At 40.8% G+C, this 23833-nt stretch overlaps 1 protein-coding gene across 2 annotated transcripts; it reads right to left on the reverse strand.

Annotated features, from left to right (window-relative positions):
* Window positions 1-221: 221 nt before the first annotated feature.
* LOC109893133 (trafficking regulator of GLUT4 1) lies at window positions 222-18945 on the reverse strand. 2 transcript variants are annotated; one of them, XR_004210362.1, is made up of 6 exons: window positions 18659-18945; window positions 8913-9165; window positions 6676-6962; window positions 5951-6083; window positions 4615-5082; window positions 222-4483 (listed from the first exon to the last, which is right to left on the reverse strand). XR_004210362.1 is itself a non-coding variant. In XM_020486195.2 (5 exons), exons 2-5 carry the CDS (start codon window positions 9079-9081, stop codon window positions 5066-5068), a joined length of 606 nt encoding a protein of 201 aa, XP_020341784.1. In that variant the 5' UTR covers window positions 9082-9165; window positions 18659-18945; the 3' UTR covers window positions 222-5065. The 2 variants fall into 2 exon arrangements, 1 of the variants encoding a protein (XP_020341784.1); XM_020486195.2 differs by having other exon boundaries at window positions 222-5082.
* Between the last annotated feature and the right edge of the window lie 4888 nt (window positions 18946-23833).

Below are 23833 nucleotides of genomic sequence, written 5' to 3' on the forward strand. Positions count from 1 at the left end.
ATGTGAAATCCATAGATTGAATTTGTTTAAATGAGTGAACTTGTTCAAATTGACTGATTTTCTCACATGAACTGTAAAGTCGTAGAAATTGTGGCATGTTGCGTTTACATTTTTGTTCAAGTGTAGCAATGTACCGTGTAAAACAGAGCTCGTACTCAACTAGGGTTGATTCACAAGGTTCCTTTCAAACTTGATCAATAATCATTAATAATCAAACAGGATCAAGATCAATACAGAGTGCTTTATCAATATATTGGATTAACATAGTAGTGTACATACATACTCATACTGTATGTTTATAAAGCAGTCAATTAAGGCATGCACAGTCAGGCAAGTCTGCACAGATGTCTGATTCAGGATTATATTATAGATCTGTAATCAACGACAATAAGAACAACAACACTGATTAACTAATGGTCTGATGGTCTGGTACCACCGGTGCTGCAGTCTGTGGTTACCTCCCAAATGGCACCATATTCCCTATATAGTGCACTACTTTTGACCAGAGCCCCATGGGACCAGAAATGGAGTAGGGTTTCATTTGGGAGTGAACCAAGATCTCTCCTCCAAAGAGATAATATATCAAAACAGGATATAGATTATATTGGGCAGGATGTAGTTTACAACAAACAGAAAAGGGGATCAAATAGATAATTGTAAAGTGATCCGACATGGCTCAGTTGGTAGAGTGTGGTGCTTGCAATGCCAGGAATGTGGGTTCGATTCCCAGGACCAACCATATGTAAAAATGTATCGCTTTGGATAAGAGCATATAATAAAATAATGATAATCTATAGAAAATAAGAAGGATCAGAAGAACATGAATTAGTTGGGAATAATTCAGTTCTTAATTAAGGAATTCATGAATTGGTGGGAGAAAGAAAGACCTGAGAGATTAATAGGAAATTACGAAGAAAATATGGAGATTTACTCAAGACATTTATGTCGGTGTGTGTATAAATTATCTCATGAACTGGTTGGTCATCGTCGTTGTGATCACATAAGGTATCTGCATATGAATTGTGTAACTAACTGTAAACATGCTTTTTGCGTTCTCTTGTCAAGGAAGCTCAGAAACCAACCGAGTTGAATAACAGCGAAGGCCATTGTAGAATATTGTTTCCTTTGTGTTGTTCAATTGTCATAAAGAGAACAACAACTCTAGCAGAGATAACAGTGAAATAGAACCATAATCATGACAATAGTGATACTAGTGATGATAATAATGTAATAATACAAAATAATTAATAGCTCAATAACAGTCCATATCAAACCAAAGGCATAATCAGGTATTTAAATAAATATATACATACATCTACAATATAGTGCGAGCAGGTTAAATATCCATAGTTGTGCACAACCATTGAGAAATGGAAATAAAAGAAGCCAAAAGTCCGCTTTCACTTTCAGCTGCATATATTTTGCTTATGTGGTTAGTACGAACAGACATGCTACACTTTGGCGTGAATGGGATTACAGGAGACTTGGGCAATGTCCTGATGATCTCTTCTTCCTCCCAAAGTGTGCACTTGTTAACTTTGAAAATAAATAACTGGTACAATAGGTATTGTAGAAACTCCCTCTAGCCAATGCCTCCAGGGTGGGAAAGGAAAACCAGCCACCAGCCAAATGCTGGTAGATTTTGTCATTAGCTGGTAGAATGTCTTTTCTTACCAGCCACATCGGCGGGTGATCACACAGAGCATTTTGGGGCAGTTTTATTATTTATTTATAAAGCCCACATGTCATTTTTTTGTTGTTGAAAAAACCATATTTGTTTATGCGTTTTCTGTGATTTATCTTCATTTTTTTGTGGCTGGTCAAATTTGGGCATCCACGGCTGATGGACTAAAAACGGAATTTCCCACCCTGCATGCCTCCACTAATCCAATGCTTTTAGATTAGTGGGAACTATTGAACGAGTGTACACTTCAGTAGAAAGGATATATTATTGGGACACACCCCCTCACTAACCTTCCAAACATCAAACTCTGGCACTGTCAGAGTGGAACATTCTCACTCATGGGAAACCTTCCCCTTTGGTTTTCAACCATATTGTAGCCTTTCTATGGTAGCTAGCGTAGACCTCAAGGGTGGTTCTGAGGAAGTGCTCCAAACGGTCGGGTGGAGCAGAGTCTCAAAATAACAAATTGGCATAGATTATTCTGGACCCACAAACAAATCGCAGTGGAAAAAGTCAACTTTGGACGTGAACATCATGTGTCGTCATGACAAATAAATATGCATGTGATTTATTTACAACGCGCTGTACGGGTCAACGAGCCTCTCAGCTACCTAAAGATGTCCTTGGTGTAAAAGCATTAGAGTTAACCCAGCCTCCATTAAAAACTCTTAAGTATAAACGCACTCTAAACGATACTGTAAACATGCACAGGGGACTGGGCTCAGGAAGTGAAGGGAATGTGGGTGCCAAGTAGAATATGACACCTTTAAAGTGAGTGGGAGGGGACTGACTCAACTGCTTCTCCCTAAAAACAGCGTCCGGGGGCAGACACACACACACACACACACTGCATTTCTCTCTCACACTCTTTTGCTCTCTCTCTCTCTCACACACACACACTGCATTTCTCTCTCACACTCTTTTGCTCTCTCTCTCTCTCTCACACACACACACAGACACACACACCGACAGAGCACTTAGCCAGAGTCAAGCAAAAGACTGCCTTGCCCCTACTGTATGTGGCTTGGCTCACATTCCAGGCTTTGGCACACAGTGACACACTGACTGACTCCCAGAGGGAGAAGAGGTCATTCTGCTCTGTGAATAACAACCAGACAAGGGCAAACACTAAGCACATAGGAGCTGATACTGACCAGGGAGGAGAGAGAGTAACAACTGACCAAACACCCCAGTGAGGCATTTGTATAGAATTTGAACAAAAGAGGCAAACATCAAAGATAACGAATGCATACTTAGAGAGGTGAGAGGTAAAGTGGGCAATACATTTGCAATACTGAAGTGAGAGGAATGAATTCAAACTGACCAGAGATGGTAGACTATGTTTAGAATTGTGTAAATACTGTCAAGCAGACTGTCATAACATTGTTGTTGTGGAATTGGAAGATGCATGGCTCCCTTGCAAAAGAGACCCTGGTCTCAATAGGACACCCTGTTAAAGTAAAGGTAAAATGAATAAATAAGTTACCAATAAGGAATAGATGATATGGAGGTATATACTGGACAGAAGCGGGGGAAATGAAGAGTAAGCAACCAAATTAAAATGACTGCCTGTCTTTTGTGTTTATTCTAGAACCGGCTCTGCTCAGTCTGTTTTTCCAGTCTAGTATATTCTCTGACTTTTATCCAGCATCAGTATCAAGCACCACACCATCTCTCTTTCTCTTCCCCTCTCTGTCTCTCTCTGTTTCTCTCTCTCACAAGCACGCACGCAAACACACACACACACACACACACACACACACACACACACACACACACACACATCCTCTTTGCCTCTATCTGTGCCAAACAAAGGACTGAAGCCCATGCAGCTATCCCCAATCCTCCCCTCCCTCTTCTCCTCTCCTGTTCTTTATCTCCCTCCTTCTCTCAGCCAATGAGAATGTCATTCCGCTGTATGGGTGTGCCTGCCTGTGTCTCTGTGTGTAACTGCGTACATCTGTCTTCTCTCACATTCCACCGTATGGATGTTTGTGTGTGTGTGTGTGTGTGTGTGTGTGTGTGTGTGTGTGTGTGTGTGTGTGTGTGTGTGTGTGTGTGTGTGTGTGTGTGTGTGTGTGTGTGTGTGTGTGTGTGTGTGTGTGATGTTTGTGTGTGTGTGTGCATGTTTTAGAGTGCATGCGAGTTACCAGCCCTGCCTCAATCCCCAACCCAGAGTGGCTCATTCTCCCCAGATTCCAGGTATTTTTAACCGAAGACGATGAAGCAAAGATAGATGGGGACCCAAGGTTTTTCCCTAAATCAAACTACAGATGGTCCCATCTGTCTCTAACTCCTCCCCCCCTTTACAGAAAAGAACGATATGGAACAAATTCAGAACAAAAAAGCCCCCCCCCCCCCCATCAACATCATCACATTTATCAAAGATCAATTCCAATCCTGTCACCTCCCTCCCTAACTCTCCCTTTGACTTCTTTAACTTGCTCCCATAGTGTGAGATGGTTTCTGACGTCACAGTTAAAAGGATTCCTTGGTTGTGTTACAGTGGTGTGGACTGACTGGAGATGAATGGTACAGTGGAAGAAAATAATCCCAGTACAGAGAAAAGCAGATGTCCTTTGCCGGTGACACCGTGTTTTGTCACGTTCGGAGCAGCTCGGGAGGAGCAGCCTGGGAGGAGCAGCCTGGGAGGAGCAGCCTGGGAGGAGCAGCCTGGGAGAAGCAGCCTGGGAGGAGAAGCCTGGGAGGAGCAGCCTGGGAGGAGCAGCCTGGGAAGAGCAGCTCGGGAGGAGCAGCCTGGGAGGAGCAGCCTGGGAGAGGCAGCCTGGTCCTGGAAAACTATGCAGAGACATTAAATACAGTCTGAGAGACTCATGCAACCATTGCAGGGGATCATGGCATCGTTGACCAGAGTTAGACGTGTCTCTCTTATTCAGAGGAACCAGTCTGGTTGTCACTGTCTATCCTACCTCAGTGTTGTTCTACATGACGCCTTCGACTTTCTGAGTGATGGCGGCAGCAAGTGACGAGTGGTCAACAAAAATAGGTGGGTAACTCCTGATCGCTGTTCGCGGTAAATAATGCATTTGTCTGCAAAAGGTGGGTAAACACTAGAGCAAAATTAAAAACGTGCGTATCCGGCGTTTACATACGTTTACCGTGCCCTAACACCACTGGTGGCAGCGTTGGGGTCCGTGGTGTAGGAGGTAGAGATGACGGACTTGTCTATCCATTTCAGAGAACATATTACAGGCCATACATGCTCGTGCAGCAACAAAAAAAGGGACGAGGGACTATACTGTAGGTTGCAGGTGCTTTTGTAGAATAGTGTTTTGATCGTAGGAAAGGGGAAAAGTCTGGTTGGGATGGTTGTTTTGTGTGCTTGTCTTGTGATCTTGCTCCTGGTTTCCATGGTGACCCTCAGGATTTTATTATGCCTAATAATAAAAGAGAAAACACAAGGGTGTTTGCAAAGATGTCATCGATAATGTTATGAAGTACAAACACTGAAAACGGTCTGACTCAAACCAGCCACAAATGGACGCAAATAAAGAACCAGACACATCAAACGCAGGTTGGCATTTATTGGGCTGAATCTTGTCCTGTAGGCAGCTCTGCAGGGTGGTCACTAGCTGGCCAAGCCACAAAGTGGCCCCTGGGCACAAACCTCCAGGGCACCCCTCCCAACCCTGGAGGTTGGGGGCCCCAGGGCACATGCCCTGTGTGCCCATTCTGTAAGCTGACCCTGCCCTAACCTTAACCTCATGCCTAAGACTAACTTTTTAAAAATCTCATTACTTTTTTACGATATAGACAATTTTGATTTTGCGGCTCACCCATCTAGCGGGGAACCGCTCAGCTCTGCCTCCAGGACAAGATTCCTCCCAATAAACTTCAACCTCCACCACAAACAGAAAATCAAAAACAGATAACAGAGCTACAAAGTCCAGGATTCAATCTGATCGTGTTTGTAGACAAAGCAGCTTTTAAAAGCAATGATCCTGTGTTCACATTCACGGTAAACGCTGCATATGTCGACTCAATAGGAAATTACCATTAAATGGCGCATTGTTGACAACGCATTCAGATTGAATCCTGGCCAAGATAGGGAAAAAAACGAACAAAAAGGTACAACAACGGGCACTAACCTAACCCAGCACCAAAAATCAAGCACAAACACAAACACATACATGACCAAAGCAGGATAGAACACACACAAACAAACAAACAAAAGCTGCATGTAACGACAGACACAAAACAGCACCGCAACAAGAACTCGAGAGCTCAGCCACTTTGGCCACTCACTTCCCCAGTTTAAGACGATGGCTGCGATGATGATGATGACCCCGCCAACTAGCGAGACGATGGACAGCACCATTGCGTTCCGGCCCAGACGCCGCGCCCCGTCAACGTTCCCCAGCTGCAGGCTGTTCCTCGACTGGAGAGTAGGGAGACATGTTATTGATTAGGTTACAAAATGCTAGTAAGTTTACCAAAATTACCAGGTTGTTCAGAAATCCTGGTTGGAAGAATCCTAGAATCAGGAGGGAATTAAGCAGGAAATCCAGGAATCCATAATCTGGGATTTCTGGAAAACCTGGGAATTTTGGGACCCTAGTTGGTGTATATAAAGGGACCACTGCATGAAGAACACAGATATGACATATAAATAAATACACACAGTAATTCATTCACATACCCCTTCTTCAACATACACACACAAATATACCCATGCATGCAGGCAGGCAGACAGACAGACGGAGAGACAGACACACAGGCAAAACTCACTGTGAAGACAAAAAGTTAAAAGCAGTGGGTGGCAGTCCCATCTCTTCTGACCAGAACATTGGCCATCATTTTCTGTTCATTTCCCAGCAGGTGATCACTAACACATTGCGGCCTCCCACTGCTTTTAGCTGTTCATCTTTGTGGTGTTTCTTAGATATCACAGGCACTCATGCACACACACACATTCCTTCACAGACAACACTTACAAACCACATGTCAAATACTTAAAAAGTTCCACTCGCCATAACAGAGAAGACGAGAGCCACGATGTTGATGGGCCACAAGGGGCAGAAGCAGGACAGGATGGCCAGGATCAGGTAGTCTCTAGGGGGCTTGCCGTTGTCCTCCTCTGTCACAGTGCTGGGCTGACGGCTGATGGAAGGCCTGGGAGACCCTGCCCCATGACCCAGCAGGGACCCAGAGCGGCTTCCTTTCCGCGCCCGGCCGTTGGTTGGTTTTGCGTGTTGCAGTCGCTTGGGGGACGAGATGGAAGATGTGGGCGAGGAGTCGGCAGCACACATTCCATTACCTGTAGTAGGGTGGGTAGAGGGAGGCAAGGAGGGGAAGGAGGGTGAAAAGGAGGGACAAAGAAGGAACGAGAGAATGTCCTCATAGTTTCGTTGCCAAAATCGGGAATCCAGACATGATTCAACATCTATAGACGGGTTGGCTGACAACGTCACAAAAACTATGTGCGTGTATAAATGTGGTCGGAAGAGGGGTGTTGTTATGATTCCGAACTCTCAGATGACTAGCAACAATGACAAGAAGCCGATGTGCTAGCTAGTTTAGCCTACTCAAACACCCTGCTCAAACAGAGGGATGCTATGTTAGCTAGCTGGCTATGACTATCCAACCCAACACTGGAACTCTTCCAAGTCAAGGTAAGCTTTTGGTTTTACAAATGTGTTGCCACCAGGGCCTGCCGGCATAACTGCTTACTGACTGTACACTGTAACGTTACTGCATGATTGTAGCGGGTTTACTAACGCGTTAGTTCTATTAGCTATGTTGACTATGATGTTACTTTAGCTACTATGGTGACAACGATGCAGGCTGTGTGTAGCGGTTATGGTTCGGCTTGGAAAGTTTTTTTTCGCCTGGTCACATACAGCTGATGTGTTGTGCATTGAAGTCCACAAGCGAAGGGAAAAGGTGAGAGGAGAGTGAATAGATGTGAGAAGGAATAGAACGAGGCTGCTATGAAAGTGAACTGTGTTTACGCATGATCAGGGGTATATTCATTCTGCAAATTCTGTTGAAAAACGTTTCTTAAACGGAAGCAAACGGAACAAAATGGGGACAAACATACCTGAATTTATCCAATAGAAACTTTTGTTTGCAACTGTTGGACTAATGATTACACCCTATATCAGCTAGATGCAGGCAAGAGTGTACAAGGCGGTATTGAATGTGTCACTGTCTGTCCATGTGAATATGTCTCTGTCTGACTCGTCAACTTTTTCTCTCAACCTGTGTGCACCTACATTGTAAACTTTCATTCATAGACTAGGTTATAGCAACCTCATGTAGTAGCCTAAACCTATCACTGTTACATTGAACTGGGTGAATGGAATATGAATTGACAATAGAATGTAATAGAAATAAGGCCATGCTCATGAAAAATCGTCCTCCCTCATCTTAAATGGCACTGACCACCACTGATGTATAGATATGTGTAATCTAGAGCTCTCTCTTGCTTCTCCTTCACTTTGGAAGAAATTAACTTGTTCAAAACTGTTCTAGAGCGTGTTGATTTTTAATCCGAGGGTATCCTGTTATTGACACACTTGTTGAATTATGCTGCACAACCTGACAACAACAGTAATTCATGAGGCAGTCTAGATAGAGCAGGTGAGTGCAGGTAGGCCTAGACAGAGGCATTTTTTTGTGGTTCAAATCAATATATTTGTACAATTCTCAAATGGCTCTGATACCCCTTCTGAAAAAATATTGCATTCAGAGTGCAGTATAATTTCTATATGCTACAAAAACTGCATCCAAAGTACCACAGTTGACTGCAATTACTGCCCTTTTACTGCAGTTTCAAACCTTTAAATATTTTTTTTTTTGGAAGGGCACAAGTGATTGACGTATGGTGTGGTCAAGCCAATAACCTACATATACTTTTCGTTTGGAAAGGGATAGAAAGAAAGAGTTTAATTGAAAGACTAGTGGAGGGAGGGGAGGATTGAGTCATTGAAAAAAGAAAGGGTGCTGAAGAGAAGGTTGCTATCTGTAAATCATGCATCTGTCTTAAGTGATTCCCGGACGGACAGGGCCAGACACTCAGGGTAATGAGAAGGGGAAGTGAAGGGACATCTCTAGAAAACAAACATTTGTAGAGTCGTAGATCACAACAACAGAGATGAGCTCAAAGTGTTGAGAGGGGTGTTCATTTCAAGTTGGGGTGGGTAGGGTGGAGGAGAACGGGGTGGGGTGGAGGAGGATAGGGGGGGGGGGTGGAATATTTATTTACTGGTCTCCATCTTCTCGCTGATTACTGCCAAGTGGTCTTTGGGTTCTGATTGGCTGGAGTCAGGGGCTGTCTCTTGGTGCTCAGCGCTGGTTGGCTGGGAGGTGACAGTCTGCTCTGGCTGCTGTTCTCCCTCCACTCCACTGGGGGCAACATTGGTGTTGGAAGCCATGGCAGAATGCGGACGATGTTGTTTTCACTGGTAGTTTGGGCCTGTTTGATGATTGGTCTTGATTGGACTTTTGATCTTCTTCAACTGAAATGAACAGAGGAAATAGAGAACATGATTCATTTGACAGTTACTTGCATTGTGGTGTTATCGAATTACCAGTTTGTTAGCATGGAAGTCTTAGAGCTCCTGCAATGTTCTGATCAACCGTACAATATACTATAGACTAGCGTTTCTAAACATTTTATACAGGTATACCAGGGACCAGCCAGCAAGCAATGGCTTTCTTCATTGGGACTGCTTAGATTAAAACTTGACATTTTACCAAATCGTAGTCAGCTAACCATCTGAGGGGTGGGTAAGCAACATCCGGGGACCATATAGAAAGGAAACTACTCAGGGATTTCACCATGAGGCCAATATTGACTTCAAAATAGTTACAGAGTTTATTGGCTGTGAGGATGGATCAACATTGTAGTTACTCCACAATACTAACCTAATTGACAGAGTGAAAAGATGGAAGACTGTACAGAATACAAATATTCCAAAAGATGCATACCATTTGTAACAAGGCACTAAAGTAATACTACAACAATTTGGCAAAGCAATTCACTTTTTGTCCTGAAGACAAAGTGTTATGTTTGGGGAAAATCCAATATAACACATTGCAGAGTACCACTCTCCATACTTTCAAGCATAGTGGTGGCTGCATCATGTTATGGGTATCCTTGTAATTGTTAAGTACTGGGGAGTTTTTCAGGATAAAAAAAATGATGGAATGGAGCTAAGCACAGGCAAAATCCTAGAGGACAACCTGGTTTAATCTGCTTTCCACTAGACACTGAGAGAGGAATTCACATGTCAGCAGGACAATAACCTAAAACACCAAATCTACACTGGAGTTGCTTACAAAGAAGACAGTGAATGTTCCTGAGTGGCTGAGTTACAGTTTTCACTTAAATCTACTAGAAAATCTATGGCAATGGTCAACAACCAATTTGACAGAGCTTGAACAATCCAGGTGTGTAAAGCTCTTAGAGACTTACCCAGAAAGACTCACAGCTGTAATCGCTGCAAAAGGTGCATCTACAAAGTATTGACTCAGGGGTGTGAATACTTATGTTATTGAGTATTCACACAGGTATTGTGTGTAGATGGATACATTTTAAATTACGGCTGTAACACAACAAAATGTGTAATAAGTCAAGGGGTATGAATACTTTCTGAAGGCATATACTGTTGGGAATAGGGTGTTAATTGGGACATAGGATGCTATTTGAGACTACTGCCAATAAACATTTTACCTACTCTGTTAATAATGCACTGTTGCCAGTAGCAACCGACTGACTGACCAATGAGAATATCTTTCCACATAGGTATGACAGCCTCTGGGAATGTAATAGATGTTCTTCAAAGAGAGGAAATGTTTGGAAAATAACATGTTTTTTTACAACTATGCAATACAATAAAGCAATAAAACAGAACGGAGTAGGCTATGACTGAAGACCTGCAATGTTAGACAGAGTAAATGGCAGAGGAAAAGGCACTTCTCTTATAACTAGTTGGAACCGGTTCAGGGAACAGAACCGAAAACCGTAAAATAAAGGAAATTATTTGAGGAACAGAACCCAAACCAAAAACGAAAGTGATCTATTCTGTTCCGAAAATAACATTATATATTTTTTTTTTCCAGTCCCACAAATATCGCAACAAACTGCCTATGCAAAGCCCTCACTCTGTCACTCAGAAACGTATTCCAGGTGTATTGCCGCCACCAACTGGACGGGTTGAAAAAACTGTGTAAAAATTAAATCCATACATGGTAGGGAAAACTAACTTGATCCACCCCCCCAAAAAAATGTACATTGACAAAACCAAAACAAAAATCATACTTCTTCCTTCCTTCATATCTCCATATCTCCCTTCTCAGGCTCTAGGGCTTGAGAGGGTGGTACGGCTTGTGACAACTACTCCACCAAAAAATCTTTCAGTACCAGTAACCGGCTCCGCCAAAATCCACAATGAAGTATGGTTGGCTGGGACAGAGAAGCTGCTCCTTGGTAGGTATGATTCTGTGGACCTAATTAAGATTATGCATGTCATAACTAGATATCCAGCGCTTCGAGGCAAGCCTCCATCCTCTCTCACTCTCAAAGTTGCAGTTGCATCTCGCCCTACATTGTGGCAAGCAGCACAGTGTGTGTTTGTCTTTCATTATGATTAAACCATGCTTTTACGGCAAATAAAATGTGCTTTTAGTGACTTTCCTATACAGATAATATGACTTACCCACTCCAGAAAAGCTGCTCTATCTGGTAAAGTAATTTAGTGTTGAGTTAAAATTTTAAATACATAAAGTACCAGTCAAAAGTGTGGATACACCTACTCATTCAAGAGTTTTTCTTCATTTTTTACTATTTTCTATATTGTAGAATAATAATGGAGACATCAAAACTATAAAATAACACATATGGAATCATGTAGTAACTAAAAAGTGTTAAACAAATCCAAATGTTTTATATTTGAGATTCTTCAAAGTAGCCACCCTTTGCCTTGATGACAACTTTGCACACTCTTGGCATTCTCTCAACCAGCTTCACCTGGAATGCTATTCCAACAGTCTTGAATGAGTACCCACATATGCTGAGCACTTGTTGGGTGCTTTTCCTTAATTCTGCAGTCCAACCCGCCCCAAACCATTTCAATTGGGTTGAGGTCAGGTGATAGTAGAGGCCAGATCATCTGATGCAGCACTCCATCACTCTCCTTCTTGGTCAATAGCTCTTACACAACCTGGAGGTGTGTTGGATCATTGTCCTGTTTAAAAACAAATGATAGTCCCACTAAGCGCAAACTAGATGGGATGGCGTATCACTGCAGAAAGCTGTGGTAGCCATGCTGGTTAGGTGTGCCTTGAATTCTAAATAATATCACTGACAGTGTCACCAGCAAAGCACCCACACATCACACCTCCTCCTCCATGCTTCATAGTGGGAACCACACATCCGGAGATCATCCGTTCACCTACTCTGCGTCTCACAAAGACACAGCGGTTGGAAACAAAAATCTCACATTTGGACTCATCAGACCAAAGGGCAGATTTCCACCGGTCAATGACTATTGCTCGTGTTTCTTGGCCCAAGCAAGTCTCTTATTATTATTGGTGTCCTTTAGTAGTGGTTTCTTTGCAGCAATTCGACCATGAAGGCCTGATTCACACAGTCTCCTCTGAACAGTTGATGTTTGAGATGTGTCTGTTACTTTAACTCTGTGAAACATATATTTGGCTGCAATCTGAGGCTGGTAACTCTAATGAACGTATCCTCTGCAGCAGAGGTAACTCTGGGTCTTTCTTTGTTGGGGCAGTTCTCATGAGAGCCAGTTTCATCATAGCGACTGCACTTGAAAAAACATTAAAAGTTCTTGAAATGTTCCGGATTGACTGACCTTCATGTCTTAAAGTAATGATGGACTGTTATTTCTCTTTTCATATTTCAGCTGTTCTTGCCATAATATGGACTTGGTCTTTTACCAAATAGGGCTATCTTCTGTATACCACAACACAACTGATTGGCTCAAACGCATTAAGAAGGAAAGAAATTCAACAAATTAACTTTTAACAAGGCACACCTGTTAATTGAAATGCATTCCAGGTGAATACCTCATGAAGTTGGTTGAGAGAATGCCAAGACTCAGCAAAGCTGTCATCGAGGTAAAGGGTGGCTACTTTGAAGTATCTCAAATATAAAATAAATGTTAACTTGTTTAACACTGCCATGAAGTATCAAATCAATGTCATGAAGTATCAAATCAATGTCATGAAGTATCAAATCAATGTCATGAAGTATCAAATCAAATCAAACTTTATTTGTTACATGCGCCGAATACAACAGGTGTAGACCTTACCGTGAAATGCTTTACTTACAAGCCCTTAACCAACAATGCAGTTCAAGAAAGAGTTAAGAAAATATTTACCAAATAAACTAAAGTAAAAAATAATAAAAAGTAACAGAATAAAATAACAATAACAAGGCTATATACAGGTTAGTCGAGGTAATTTGTACATGTAGGTAGGGGTAAAGTGACTATGCATAAATAATAAACAGTCTCGTGGGTTGGGGGTAGAAGGTGTTAAGGAGCCTTTTGGTCCTAGACTTGGCGTTCCGGAACCGCTTGCCGTGCGGTACCAGAGAGAACAGTCTATGACTTGGGTGACTGGAGACTTTGACCATTTTTTGGGCTTTCCTCTTACACTGCCTAGCATATAGGTCCTGGATGACAGGAAGCTTGGCCCCAGTGATGTACTAGGCCGTACGCACAACTCTCTGTAGCGCCTTATGATCAGATGCCGAGGAGTTGCCATACCAGGCGGTGATGCAACCGGTCAGGATGCTCTCAATGGTGCAGCTGTAGAACCTTTTGAAGATCTGGGGACCAATGCCAAATCTTTTCAGTTTCCTGAGGGAGAAAAGGTGTTGTCGTGCCCTCTTCACAACTGTCTTGGTGTGTTTGGACCATTATAGTTTGTTGGTGATGTGGACACCAAGGAACTTGAAACTCTCGACACGCTCCACTACAGCCTCGTCGATGTTAATGGGGGCCTGTTCGGCCCGCCTTTTCCTGTAGTACACGATTAGCTCCTTTGTCTTGCTCACATTGAGGGAGAGGTTGTTGTCCTGGCACCACACTGCCAGGTCTCTGACCTCCTCCCTACAGACCGTCTCATCGTTGTGGGTAATCAGGCCTACCACTGTTGTGTTGTCAGCAAACCTAATGATGGTGTTGGAGTCGTGTATGGCCACGCTGTCGTGGGTGAACATGGAGTACAGGAGGGGACTAAGCACGCACCCCTGAGGTGCCCCAGTGTTGAGGATCAGCGTGGCAGACGTATCGTTACCTACCCTTACCACCTGGGGGCGGCCCGTCAGAAAGTCCAGGATCCAGTTGCAGACGGAGGTGTTTAGTCCCAGGGTCCTTAGCTTAGTGATGAATTTTGTGGGCACTGAGCTGTGTCTGACTCCTCCTTAAGATAAGCCACACCCATCAAGCCCCACCCCTCTAACCTTTATGCCACACCCCTCCTATCTGCACACCTCTCTCAGCATTTGGTCGTGTTCCAGGCTGACTACATTTCAGACTCCTGACATATCTCACAACACCTTGATAGGTGTTTTAAATGTCTGCTAACCACATCATATGATCAAACAATCTGATGCCTGACTCCGCAGTCGATGATGTGGTACTCAGCCATTGTTTGGTGAAACGTAAAGTCTGCAATGTAGTCGACCTGGTAAGTGAACAAAGTCTTCCGACAGGTGACGTCACACTTACGTGGCGCTATTCCCTTACGTAAGTTACACAACCTAAGTTAGCTAAGTTAGACAACTACATATCACAGTTACTTGACCGACTAAATCGGACATAAGACAAGTCTGTCAACCCTCTTATCATTTTGAATGAGAGTTAGAGTGAGGATTAGAGGTAATAAGGATTAGTCCGTATCAAATAGTAAGGCTGGGATACATTCAAACCTGCCATAGAGACAGAATCATTGGATCACTTATTTTGGTTTTTGGTTGCAGGTTCAGGAATGGCTGAAGAATTGGAGCATTTACTTGGAACTAACTCTGCAAATAGCACTGCTAGGTGATTTGAAAAGTCATAGTCAATCGATCAATAATATATATTGAACAAAAATATAAACAGAACATGTAAAGTGTTGGTCCCATGTTTCATGAGCGGAAATAAAAGATCCCAGAAATGTTCCATATGCACAAAAAAGCGAATTTCTCTCATATTTTGTGCACAAATGTGTTAACATCCCTTTTAGCAAGCATTTATTTGTTTTCAAGATAATCCATCCATCTGACAGATGTGGCATATCAAGAAGCAGATTAAACAGAATGATCATTACACAGGTGCACCTTGTGCCGGGGACACTAAAATGTGCAATTTTGTAACACAACACAATGCCACAGATGTCTCAAGTTTTGAGGGAGCGGGCAATTTGCATGCTGACTGCAGGAATGTTCACCAGAGCTGTTGCCAGAGAATTGAATATTCCTTTCTCTACCATAAGCCGCATCCAACCGGCCTCACAACCACAGACCACGTGTAACCACACCAGCCCAGGACCTCCACATCCAGCTTCTTCACCTGTGGGATCGTCTGAGACCAGCCACCAGGACAGCTGATAAAATTGAGGAGTATTTCTGTGTGTAATAAATCCCTTTTGTGTGGAAAACTCATTCTGATTGGCTGGGCCTGGCTCCCACTGGTTGAATCAATGTTGTTTCCACGTCATTTCAATTAAATTACATTGAACCAACATGGAATAGACATTAAATTGACATCTGTGTCCAGTGAGCTGGTAGTAGTAGTTGGTTAGACAATTTGACCATTGGAAAAAGAGCTACTGCATAAATACTGCAATGCGGGTTTTATTGAATTGAGTCCAAAGTGTTAATGAAATTATAATTATTATAAACTCGATTTAGGGTGGGGACGGTTTGAATTCCCCAAGCAATCAACCTAACCTGGCTCTTACATATTGTCCACAAGACAAACGTACACCCCTTCCCTCACTTCCTTACTTAGGCAGGGATTTAAGTTGCCCTTTTCTGCAATCAAATGACCGAGTGGCCTCATGGGTGGAATGTTATTAATATTTTAATAATTTCATAATGAATAAACTTTTTTTTTTTTTTTTTACAGAAAATCTGGTGTTTCTATGTCAAACGGTTTTGTTATATTTCAGTCTTCTGTGATGCACAGTATATAAAGTGTAATGTTGGAATGCAAACTCCAATTGAATACATTTAAACTCTAAATCTGACATGTTACATGTATCTTCTTTTTTTTAAGCTTATAACCATTTGTGTGAGGTATATACTTTTTGTTCAAAGTAGATTTGTTTAAGACTACTAAGAAACACTGTGTGGCCGATTTTGCCCACTGCAGTAAATGGATTAAAGGTGCGTTGTTGACAAGCGCATTGCACTGTCGACAATGCACCTCTTAAAGGCAATGTTCTCGACGCTTGTGGAGATAACATTAATTGTAAACACTGTAGATTTTCGGTTTAAGTTTAAATAAGAGGTTTGCACAGGACTGATTTCTTCATCCCACTTCTGCTGCTTTTGCACGCTCCCACTGGCTTCTTGTCTGACTCCCACCCGCTCCTGCAAGAACTGGTCCCGAACCTGACCACAGTCCTGCAATGTTATTTTAGGTGTATGTTACACAGCTTACACAGCAGTTTTGCCGGCCTAGGCAAGATCAAAATGCGCAAAAATAGCCTAAGAAATATGAGGATGAAGTACCATTGATTTTGGGCCTAGTGCTGAGCGATTAGTCCTTTTTTGATGTCAGTTCGTTTAAAAAACTAAATATTAACGGTTTTCGGTGTTGATAGATATATTTTTGTTTTTCATTAAATGCATTATGAAATATGACCTTTAAATTATTTACAGCTTTTAAAATTTAAATTCCAAAGCCACACATTGAGAACATTCAATTGCCAAAACATTCAAAACAGTCCATTGTCTCTAACAACTCAGAATGAAGCAATTAATAAGAGCCCCATGATAGTAGTGAAGGCCCATTACTGCTTATCACTTATTATTAACCATCATTTATTCACATGACTTTATTTAAATAAAATATTTCAGTTGTGTATATTACTCTATTATTTAATTTCATCATCTCATCTCTGCTCAGGCAGCAACAGCCAGAGAACCATCTAATGTAATTTCTGTTCTCCCCAACGAGCCAAGTTCTCCTTGGCTAGCGAAAAGGCTAGACGTGATCATTGGGTTGCCACATCTGCCCATGTTGAAGAGCTGACGAAATCACTATTTTAGTAGTTCTTCAAAATAGGTATGGCATACTTTCAAGACTGCTACAACTATCAATCGGGAAGTATAACTATACACCCCAAACTTCCCCTATCCCTCTCATTGCTGTGTTGAGTACATTCCTCTCTCAAGAGGTCTGTGTGGGTCTGCCGGGAAGAATATGCGCAATGGATTCTGGTCATTGTAGTGAATTACCAAATTACTAGGTTTAATATTTGCCTATTAAAAACTAAATTCTCTGCAGCGTTTTTGATTTGATGTCTTTCGTGCTTGTTAGGATTTATCTCTAGAGAAACAGCGCGCTGAGCTCATAAAAAAGGAACTACGCCATTTAACCGACGTTGGTCAATTAGTTGTTTAATATTCGGGGGAAAAAAACGACATTTCGGTTAATTGCTTATTGGGCGATATCAGCCAATAGGCTAGACATAGTTTGAAAGAAAGCCAGAGTTGGGTTGAAATAGATTAGGAGAGTAGACACGTGCACTTCGCTAGAACTACGTTGTGCATAACTTTTAGCAGGCAGAGACAAATAAATGTGTTATCAATACTTAATATCTAGTCAATGTAGGAACCGAAACTATCGCCTGTCATACTTCGGAAGTGAATGTAATTGGAAAGACAACTGCCTCGGGCTCCCCCCCATGCATATAGCCTACAGGCTATTTAATTGAGACACCACATATAAACACACTTGATCTCGAAAGCCCAACAAAAGGGGAATACTGTTATCCAACGTAATTTACCTTTAAAAGTCAGGTGCAATGCGTTTGCCGATAAGGTGCATTTGACTCCCGGCCTTACTTCCTCTACAACTTGACATTTGGATATTCTCTGTCCTGTAAATACTTTCATTCCATTTACAGGGTTGTTAGAGTATACTGTGTGTACATGTAATTTATAAAAAAGTGTTCGGCTTCGCTAAGAGGCGTTGTTGAGTAATACAATTAAATCTAAGTACCACCCAACCCGCTTTACAAAGATGAATGTTGTGAAAATATAAACATACATGGGAAATGTAATGGTTATTATAATAAATATTGTACATTTTGATGACATTTACATATAATAATTATCTGCAATTAATTCAGGGAGTGAGACTGACATACTAGAGGAGAATGAAGAGGGGATGGAGGAGAGAAGGGAGGGGAGGAAAGTGGAATGAGCACATCATGGAAAATGTGATTTTAGCCCACCTAGACGTGTTTGTGGAGGGGGGGGGGGGACTTGGGGTGAATTGCACATGTAATTCATCAAAAAAGCAGGAACACTGTAAATTCTAGCAAATTCTATGTAAAGATGATCAATGACTTATGCAGACTAACATATATCTGTTTGGAAAACCACTGAATGCATAATGCAAGATGCCTACAGACACATATACATGCATGCCCGCCTGCCTTACACACCACACACACACACAGAGAGAGAGAGAGAGAGAGAGAGAAAGAGAGGCATAAATACACATGCACCCTCTCCCTGCCCTCCCTCGCTATTTCTCTCATGCACAGGAGTAAATTGCAGAATGAACAAATGACTGGTGCATTCTCTCAGACACACGCGCGCGCACCATAGCCTGCATGCACACACAATGATGACACACCCACTTTAAACCGCACATGCAGTAGTGCATACTGTACACTACAGACTGGCTACTGTACACTACAGATAGCAAAATATGAACAAAATCACATAGAAACCGCATGCTATCCACCTAGGCCTACCTGATCTTATTGAGTGACATGAAACATTATCCTTAACATTTTGCTTTTCTTGATCACAAATCCAAATATTACAGAAAATGCAACGTGCGAGAAAAGAGAACACAAGTTCAGTAAGTTACGATTAAAATCTCCACCCAGAATTCGCCGAATTGTCTTTTTCTTTTGATACAAGCTATGGTAAACGGTAACGGTAAAATTAGGCTACAGACCACGCCGTGGGATGTCAAATTGAGCTCTTGTGCTTGCTATGTTGCTACCTCATCTCTCTCTCCCTCTTTTGTTCAACAGCGCTGCAAGATTGAGGGGGGGGGGGGGGGGGGGGGGGGGGCTGGGAAGGGGAGGCAGGAAACTCCCGTGCCCGGAGGCGGGTAGAAAGGAGGGGAGAGAGGGAGAAGTCGACGCAGCACATGCTTTCTCTCGCTTATCTCTCTCGCCCTGCTTTCCTTTATTTTTTTCTCTCTCAGGCTCTATTTCGCTGATGGGGCAAATAGGATACCAACGCGCCACTTGCGCCGTCCACATACCAGTTTAGTTAGTCATACCCCCTCAAGCGTTCCTTTGTCGCTGGTGCACTGACCGACTTATGTTAGCCTATATTTATTCCTATAATCATGTGGTCAATATTGTTGACAGTATTCACCAGCAATTGAAAATACAGTGCATGCTTGGCTATTATTTGGTCATGTCTGGCCCAACTTTGCTCATCGCACCTGAAGTGGAGATTTTCAGTACCAGCCAGGCCGAACCATGAGGGATACTTTAGTGTTGTATGCTAGCGACGTCCTGTGGACAGAAGTGTAGGCCAAGTTATACTGGGTCTGTTTGCTCTTTGGACAAACAAAATATTTGATCACGTTACCAGTTAACGTTATCTTTTTTTTTTTTTTTTTTTTTTTTTTTTTTTTTTTTTTATTATTATTTTTTTTTTTTTTTTTTTTTATTAACAACAAATCAATACATAAAGCACATGAGGGAACACAAGCATACATAGATTACAAATAATAGACAATCGAGCTAGGGGGTACAATATCACATTACAATTACACAAGGACCTTAAGGGACATGCATATACTTACAATTCTAACAGCTTTTTTGTTAGTAGAGCATTTAACCGTCTTAAAATACAGTTCAATTTCTTTTTGTAGGGTACGAAAATGTGGTTTTCTGTTTGTAAATTTACATTTGTGTATATGAAATTTGGCCAAAAGAATAATGAAATTAATTACATAAAAATGATTCCGCTTATTTCTATTGTATGTAAAGAATCCAAACAGTACATCTCTCCACAATAGTGTAAAATCTTCATAAATGTGTTCAATTATAAACCTACTGATGTCTTGCCACAGTTTTCTTACATGCATACAATGCCAAAAAAGATGCACAACTGTTTCTGGGTGGTCATTACAAAAGGAGCAATTTGAGTTGATGTTTTCCTTAAACTTCTTCATATAGTGGTTGGCAGGATAATATTTATGAATAATTTTAAAGGAAATTTCCTTAATTTTGTTAACAAGTAGGTATGTTTGTGGCAACATCCAAACTTTTTTCCAACAGATATTATCAATAAATCCATTCCAATAAGGCATGACATAAGGTATAGATACAACATCCTGCTGAAACAAGGATCGTATCGCTCTGTTGTTGAATGGACCAAAAGAGAAACAAATCTTTCCTACTGATGAGTCAACAGGGTCAATAGAAGGTAGGCTCTGAGGGTCAGGTCTTGACATGTTCCTGAATAACATAGCAACACCTGAGGGAATGGCATCTAAAACAATTGCAAAATCTTTAGGTGTTACAGGGACCTTGTAAAGTGATAAGAATTCTTTATAACTGAGTAAAAAACCCTCTGCATTTACCAGTTGGCTCACCAATAGGATATTATTTCTGAACCAATATTCTAAAAACAGAGAGGTATTTTTATACAATATATCCCGATTATTCCATATATAATATCTGTGTGGAGAAAAATTGTGTTTATAAATTAAGGACCATGACAAGAAAACCTGCCGATGAAAAGCAGAAAGTTTCACTGGAACTTTGTCAATATTATAATTGCAAAACAACATGAAGTTAAGGCCACCAAAAGTAGAGAAGACATGATGAGGAATAAAATTCCAGATAGAAGTGGGTCTTCTTAGGAATTGTTTTATCCAAATGATCTTGAAAGTATTATTTAAAGTAGTAAAATCCAGAAAATTCAGTCCACCATTCTCATAAGTGTTCATTACAACAGTTTTCCTAATGTAATGGGTACGGTTTCTCCAAAGAAAGTTGAAAAGCATCTGGTCTATCTCCTTGCTTATTTTACGGTCAAGATATAAAGATAGAGCACCATATGTTAGTCTAGAGATACCTTCAGCCTTGGTTATCAGGACTCTACCTTTTAAAGATAAGTCCCTCTGTAGCCATTGATTTAGTTTCTTCTGGGTTTTTTTAATAAGAGGGTTAAAATTTAGTAAGCCTCTAGACTTCTGATCCTTTGTAATGGTTATGCCTAAATATGTAAGTTCTTCTTTTACTGGAATACCATAATATGAAGGTGTCACACAATCTTTGACAGCCATGAGTTCACATTTCTTAATGTTAAGATATAGACCAGACGCTTTGGAAAAGGATTGTATCACATTGATCGATATGGGAATTTGGTTAGCGTCTTTCAGAAAAAGTGTAGTATCGTCAGCCAGCTGGCTTATAATAATTTCTTTACCAGCTATGGAAATACCTTGTACAGGACTATTATTTAAAGAATTTGCAAGAAGTTGGGTGATTAATAAAAACAGGTATGGAGAGATAGGACAACCTTGCCTAATTCCTCTCTTTAACTCAAATCTAGGTGAGGTGCCATATTTCAATTTGATAGAGCTGTTACCATTTGCATAGAGAGTCTTAATAGCCTTACAGAAAAAATCCCCAAAGCCAAGTCTCTCAAGGGAGTGGAAGAGAAACTGATGCTCTACTGTGTCAAATGCTTTATAAAAATCTAAAAATAATATGAAGCTATCCTCAGTTATTAGGTCTGAGTAGTCAAGTACGTCTAATACTAGTCTGACATTGTTAGAAATATGTCTGTTCCTCATGAAGCCAGACTGTGTTTCATCAATAATTGCATCCAGAACTTCTTTAATTCTTTTTGCAAGTAGTGAGGCTAATATCTTATAGTCATTATTAAGAAGACAAATTGGACGCCAGTTATCGATGAGCAGCACTTCTTTTTTAGGTTTAGGTATCAGTGTTATTAACCCCTGACTCATTGTAGGAGGGAGAACATTGTTTTTAATACTCTCTAAAAAGACTTCAAATAGGAAGGGAGCTACTTGTTCAGAAAATAATTTGTAAAATTCTGATGTAATTCCATCAACACCTGGTGATTTATTGTTCTTTAGATGTTTGATAGACTCTATAATCTCTTCAACTTTGATGGGTTCATCACACTGTTTAGATTCTATATCACTGATAGAGTGAACATTATTCAGTGAGTTAAAAAACACATCTGTGGATTCCTGACAGTACGTAGAGCTATACAATTTTCTGTAAAAATTGCTGCAGTATTTAGCGATTAATTTTTGGTCATCTGTAATAACACCATCAATGTTTAACTTATGGATAGTGTTATTTTTAGAGTGAAATTTCTCAAGTCTAAAGAAATAGGATGAATTCTGTTCTCCCTCCTCAATCCATTTTTTCCTAGATCTAATAAAGGCTCCTTCTGCTTTTAATTTATATATATTATCCAGTTTATTTTGTAACTCAATTAGTTCCATCTTCTCCTCCCCCAAGAGGTCAGCTGGGGACCTCTGAGAAAGGGAAGTTATCTTAATGATCACCTTTTCCTCCTCAGCTCTTCTGGTCTTAGCAAGATTACTACCATATTTTCTAAGATATTTGGACACCTCAAATTTAAAGAGCTCCCAGTTCTTGCAATAAGATTTTTCTTCACAAGCCCTTTTCCAAAAGTGTGAGAGCAGATCTTTAACCTCAAATGTAACGATATCATTATTTAATAATGAGCCATTTAGCTTCCAGTAGGATGTTCTACCAAGGTTCGTATCAGGGGTAAATATTTTGATATCAATGTAAATAGCCTTATGGTCTGTGAGGGGAGTAGTACAAATATTTGTAGTAACACACTCACTATCAATACATTTGGATATAAGCCAAAAATCTATTCTGGATTGTCTGGAACCTGTTTTGTTACTCCAAGTGAAAGATCTTTTGGCCGGAAACCTCTCTCTCCATATATCAGTAAGATCAAACTTTTCCATAAAAAGTATTAAACCCAAATTCTGATTGGTTGGCCTACCTGGGGGCCATCTATCAGTTGAATTATCTATTGTAATGTTAAAGTCCCCTCCTATCAATAATAACGAATTGGGAAATTTAGATAACCAATGAAGTATATGTTTCTCTATAGATTCAAGCAACTCATCATTCTCATGTTTGGTGTTGTACCCGTAGAAGTTTACAGTAATGAGTGTAATGTCATTGTAACTGATCACAAGACAAATAAAGTGACCAAAGGGGTCACATTCCGAGTGTAGAATATTACCACCAAAGGTATTTTTCATTGTAGTGACACCAGCAGAGCGTTCAGATCCATGGGAAAGCCAAATATCGTTGCCCCACTGTGACCTCCAGAAGTTGGCATCAGCAGAAATTGAGTGAGACTCTTGAAAAAAGCAAAAATCTGTTCGAAATTGTTTAGCAAATAGAAATAAGGCCTTGCGCTTCACACTGTTTCGTAACCCCCTAGCATTAAGAGATAATATAGACAAAGACAAAACAACAAAGATTATATAAAAGTATAAACTGTAGTAGGATGAGTCAAAGACGTAGGAGCAGTGAACGTAAACGATAAGGAACCGAGATCTGCACCATTTAAGTCAATTTAAAGTGAAAATAGCTTATTCCATAACCTTTGAAATTCAACTCAACTGGAAATTATGTTCAAGACCAAACCAAGGGTTCTTGTAGTAAGAGAGACTAAAAATCCTCTTTAGTGTAATCAGGAACTATTTTGAGAAATAAAATAAATAATAATTTAAATAAAAGGGTACCTACTATTTTAAGTACATATGAAAACTGATCATAAAATAATTGTATAACAAAATGTTTTACATATAAACGTTCCTAAGACCTTTTTTGGAAATAAGTATTAATAACTAAATAGAACAA

This window comes from Oncorhynchus kisutch, linkage group LG6 (genome assembly GCF_002021735.2).
Source record: "Oncorhynchus kisutch isolate 150728-3 linkage group LG6, Okis_V2, whole genome shotgun sequence".
In the NCBI taxonomy this organism is placed as follows: Eukaryota; Metazoa; Chordata; class Actinopteri; order Salmoniformes; family Salmonidae; genus Oncorhynchus; species Oncorhynchus kisutch.

Excerpts from the sequence above, each read along its gene's own strand:
- LOC109893133 (XM_020486195.2), bottom strand. The coding sequence starts at position 9,081 with ATGGCTTCCAACACCAATGTTGCCCCCAGTGGAGTGGAGGGAGAACAG. Across the intron at positions 6,963-8,912 it reads CAGCGAGAAGATGGAGACCA|GTAATGGAATGTGTGCTGCC; the intron begins GTAAATAAATAT and ends ACCCTACTACAG. Across the intron at positions 6,084-6,675 it reads CTCTCGTCTTCTCTGTTATG|TCGAGGAACAGCCTGCAGCT; the intron begins GCGAGTGGAACT and ends CCTACTCTCCAG.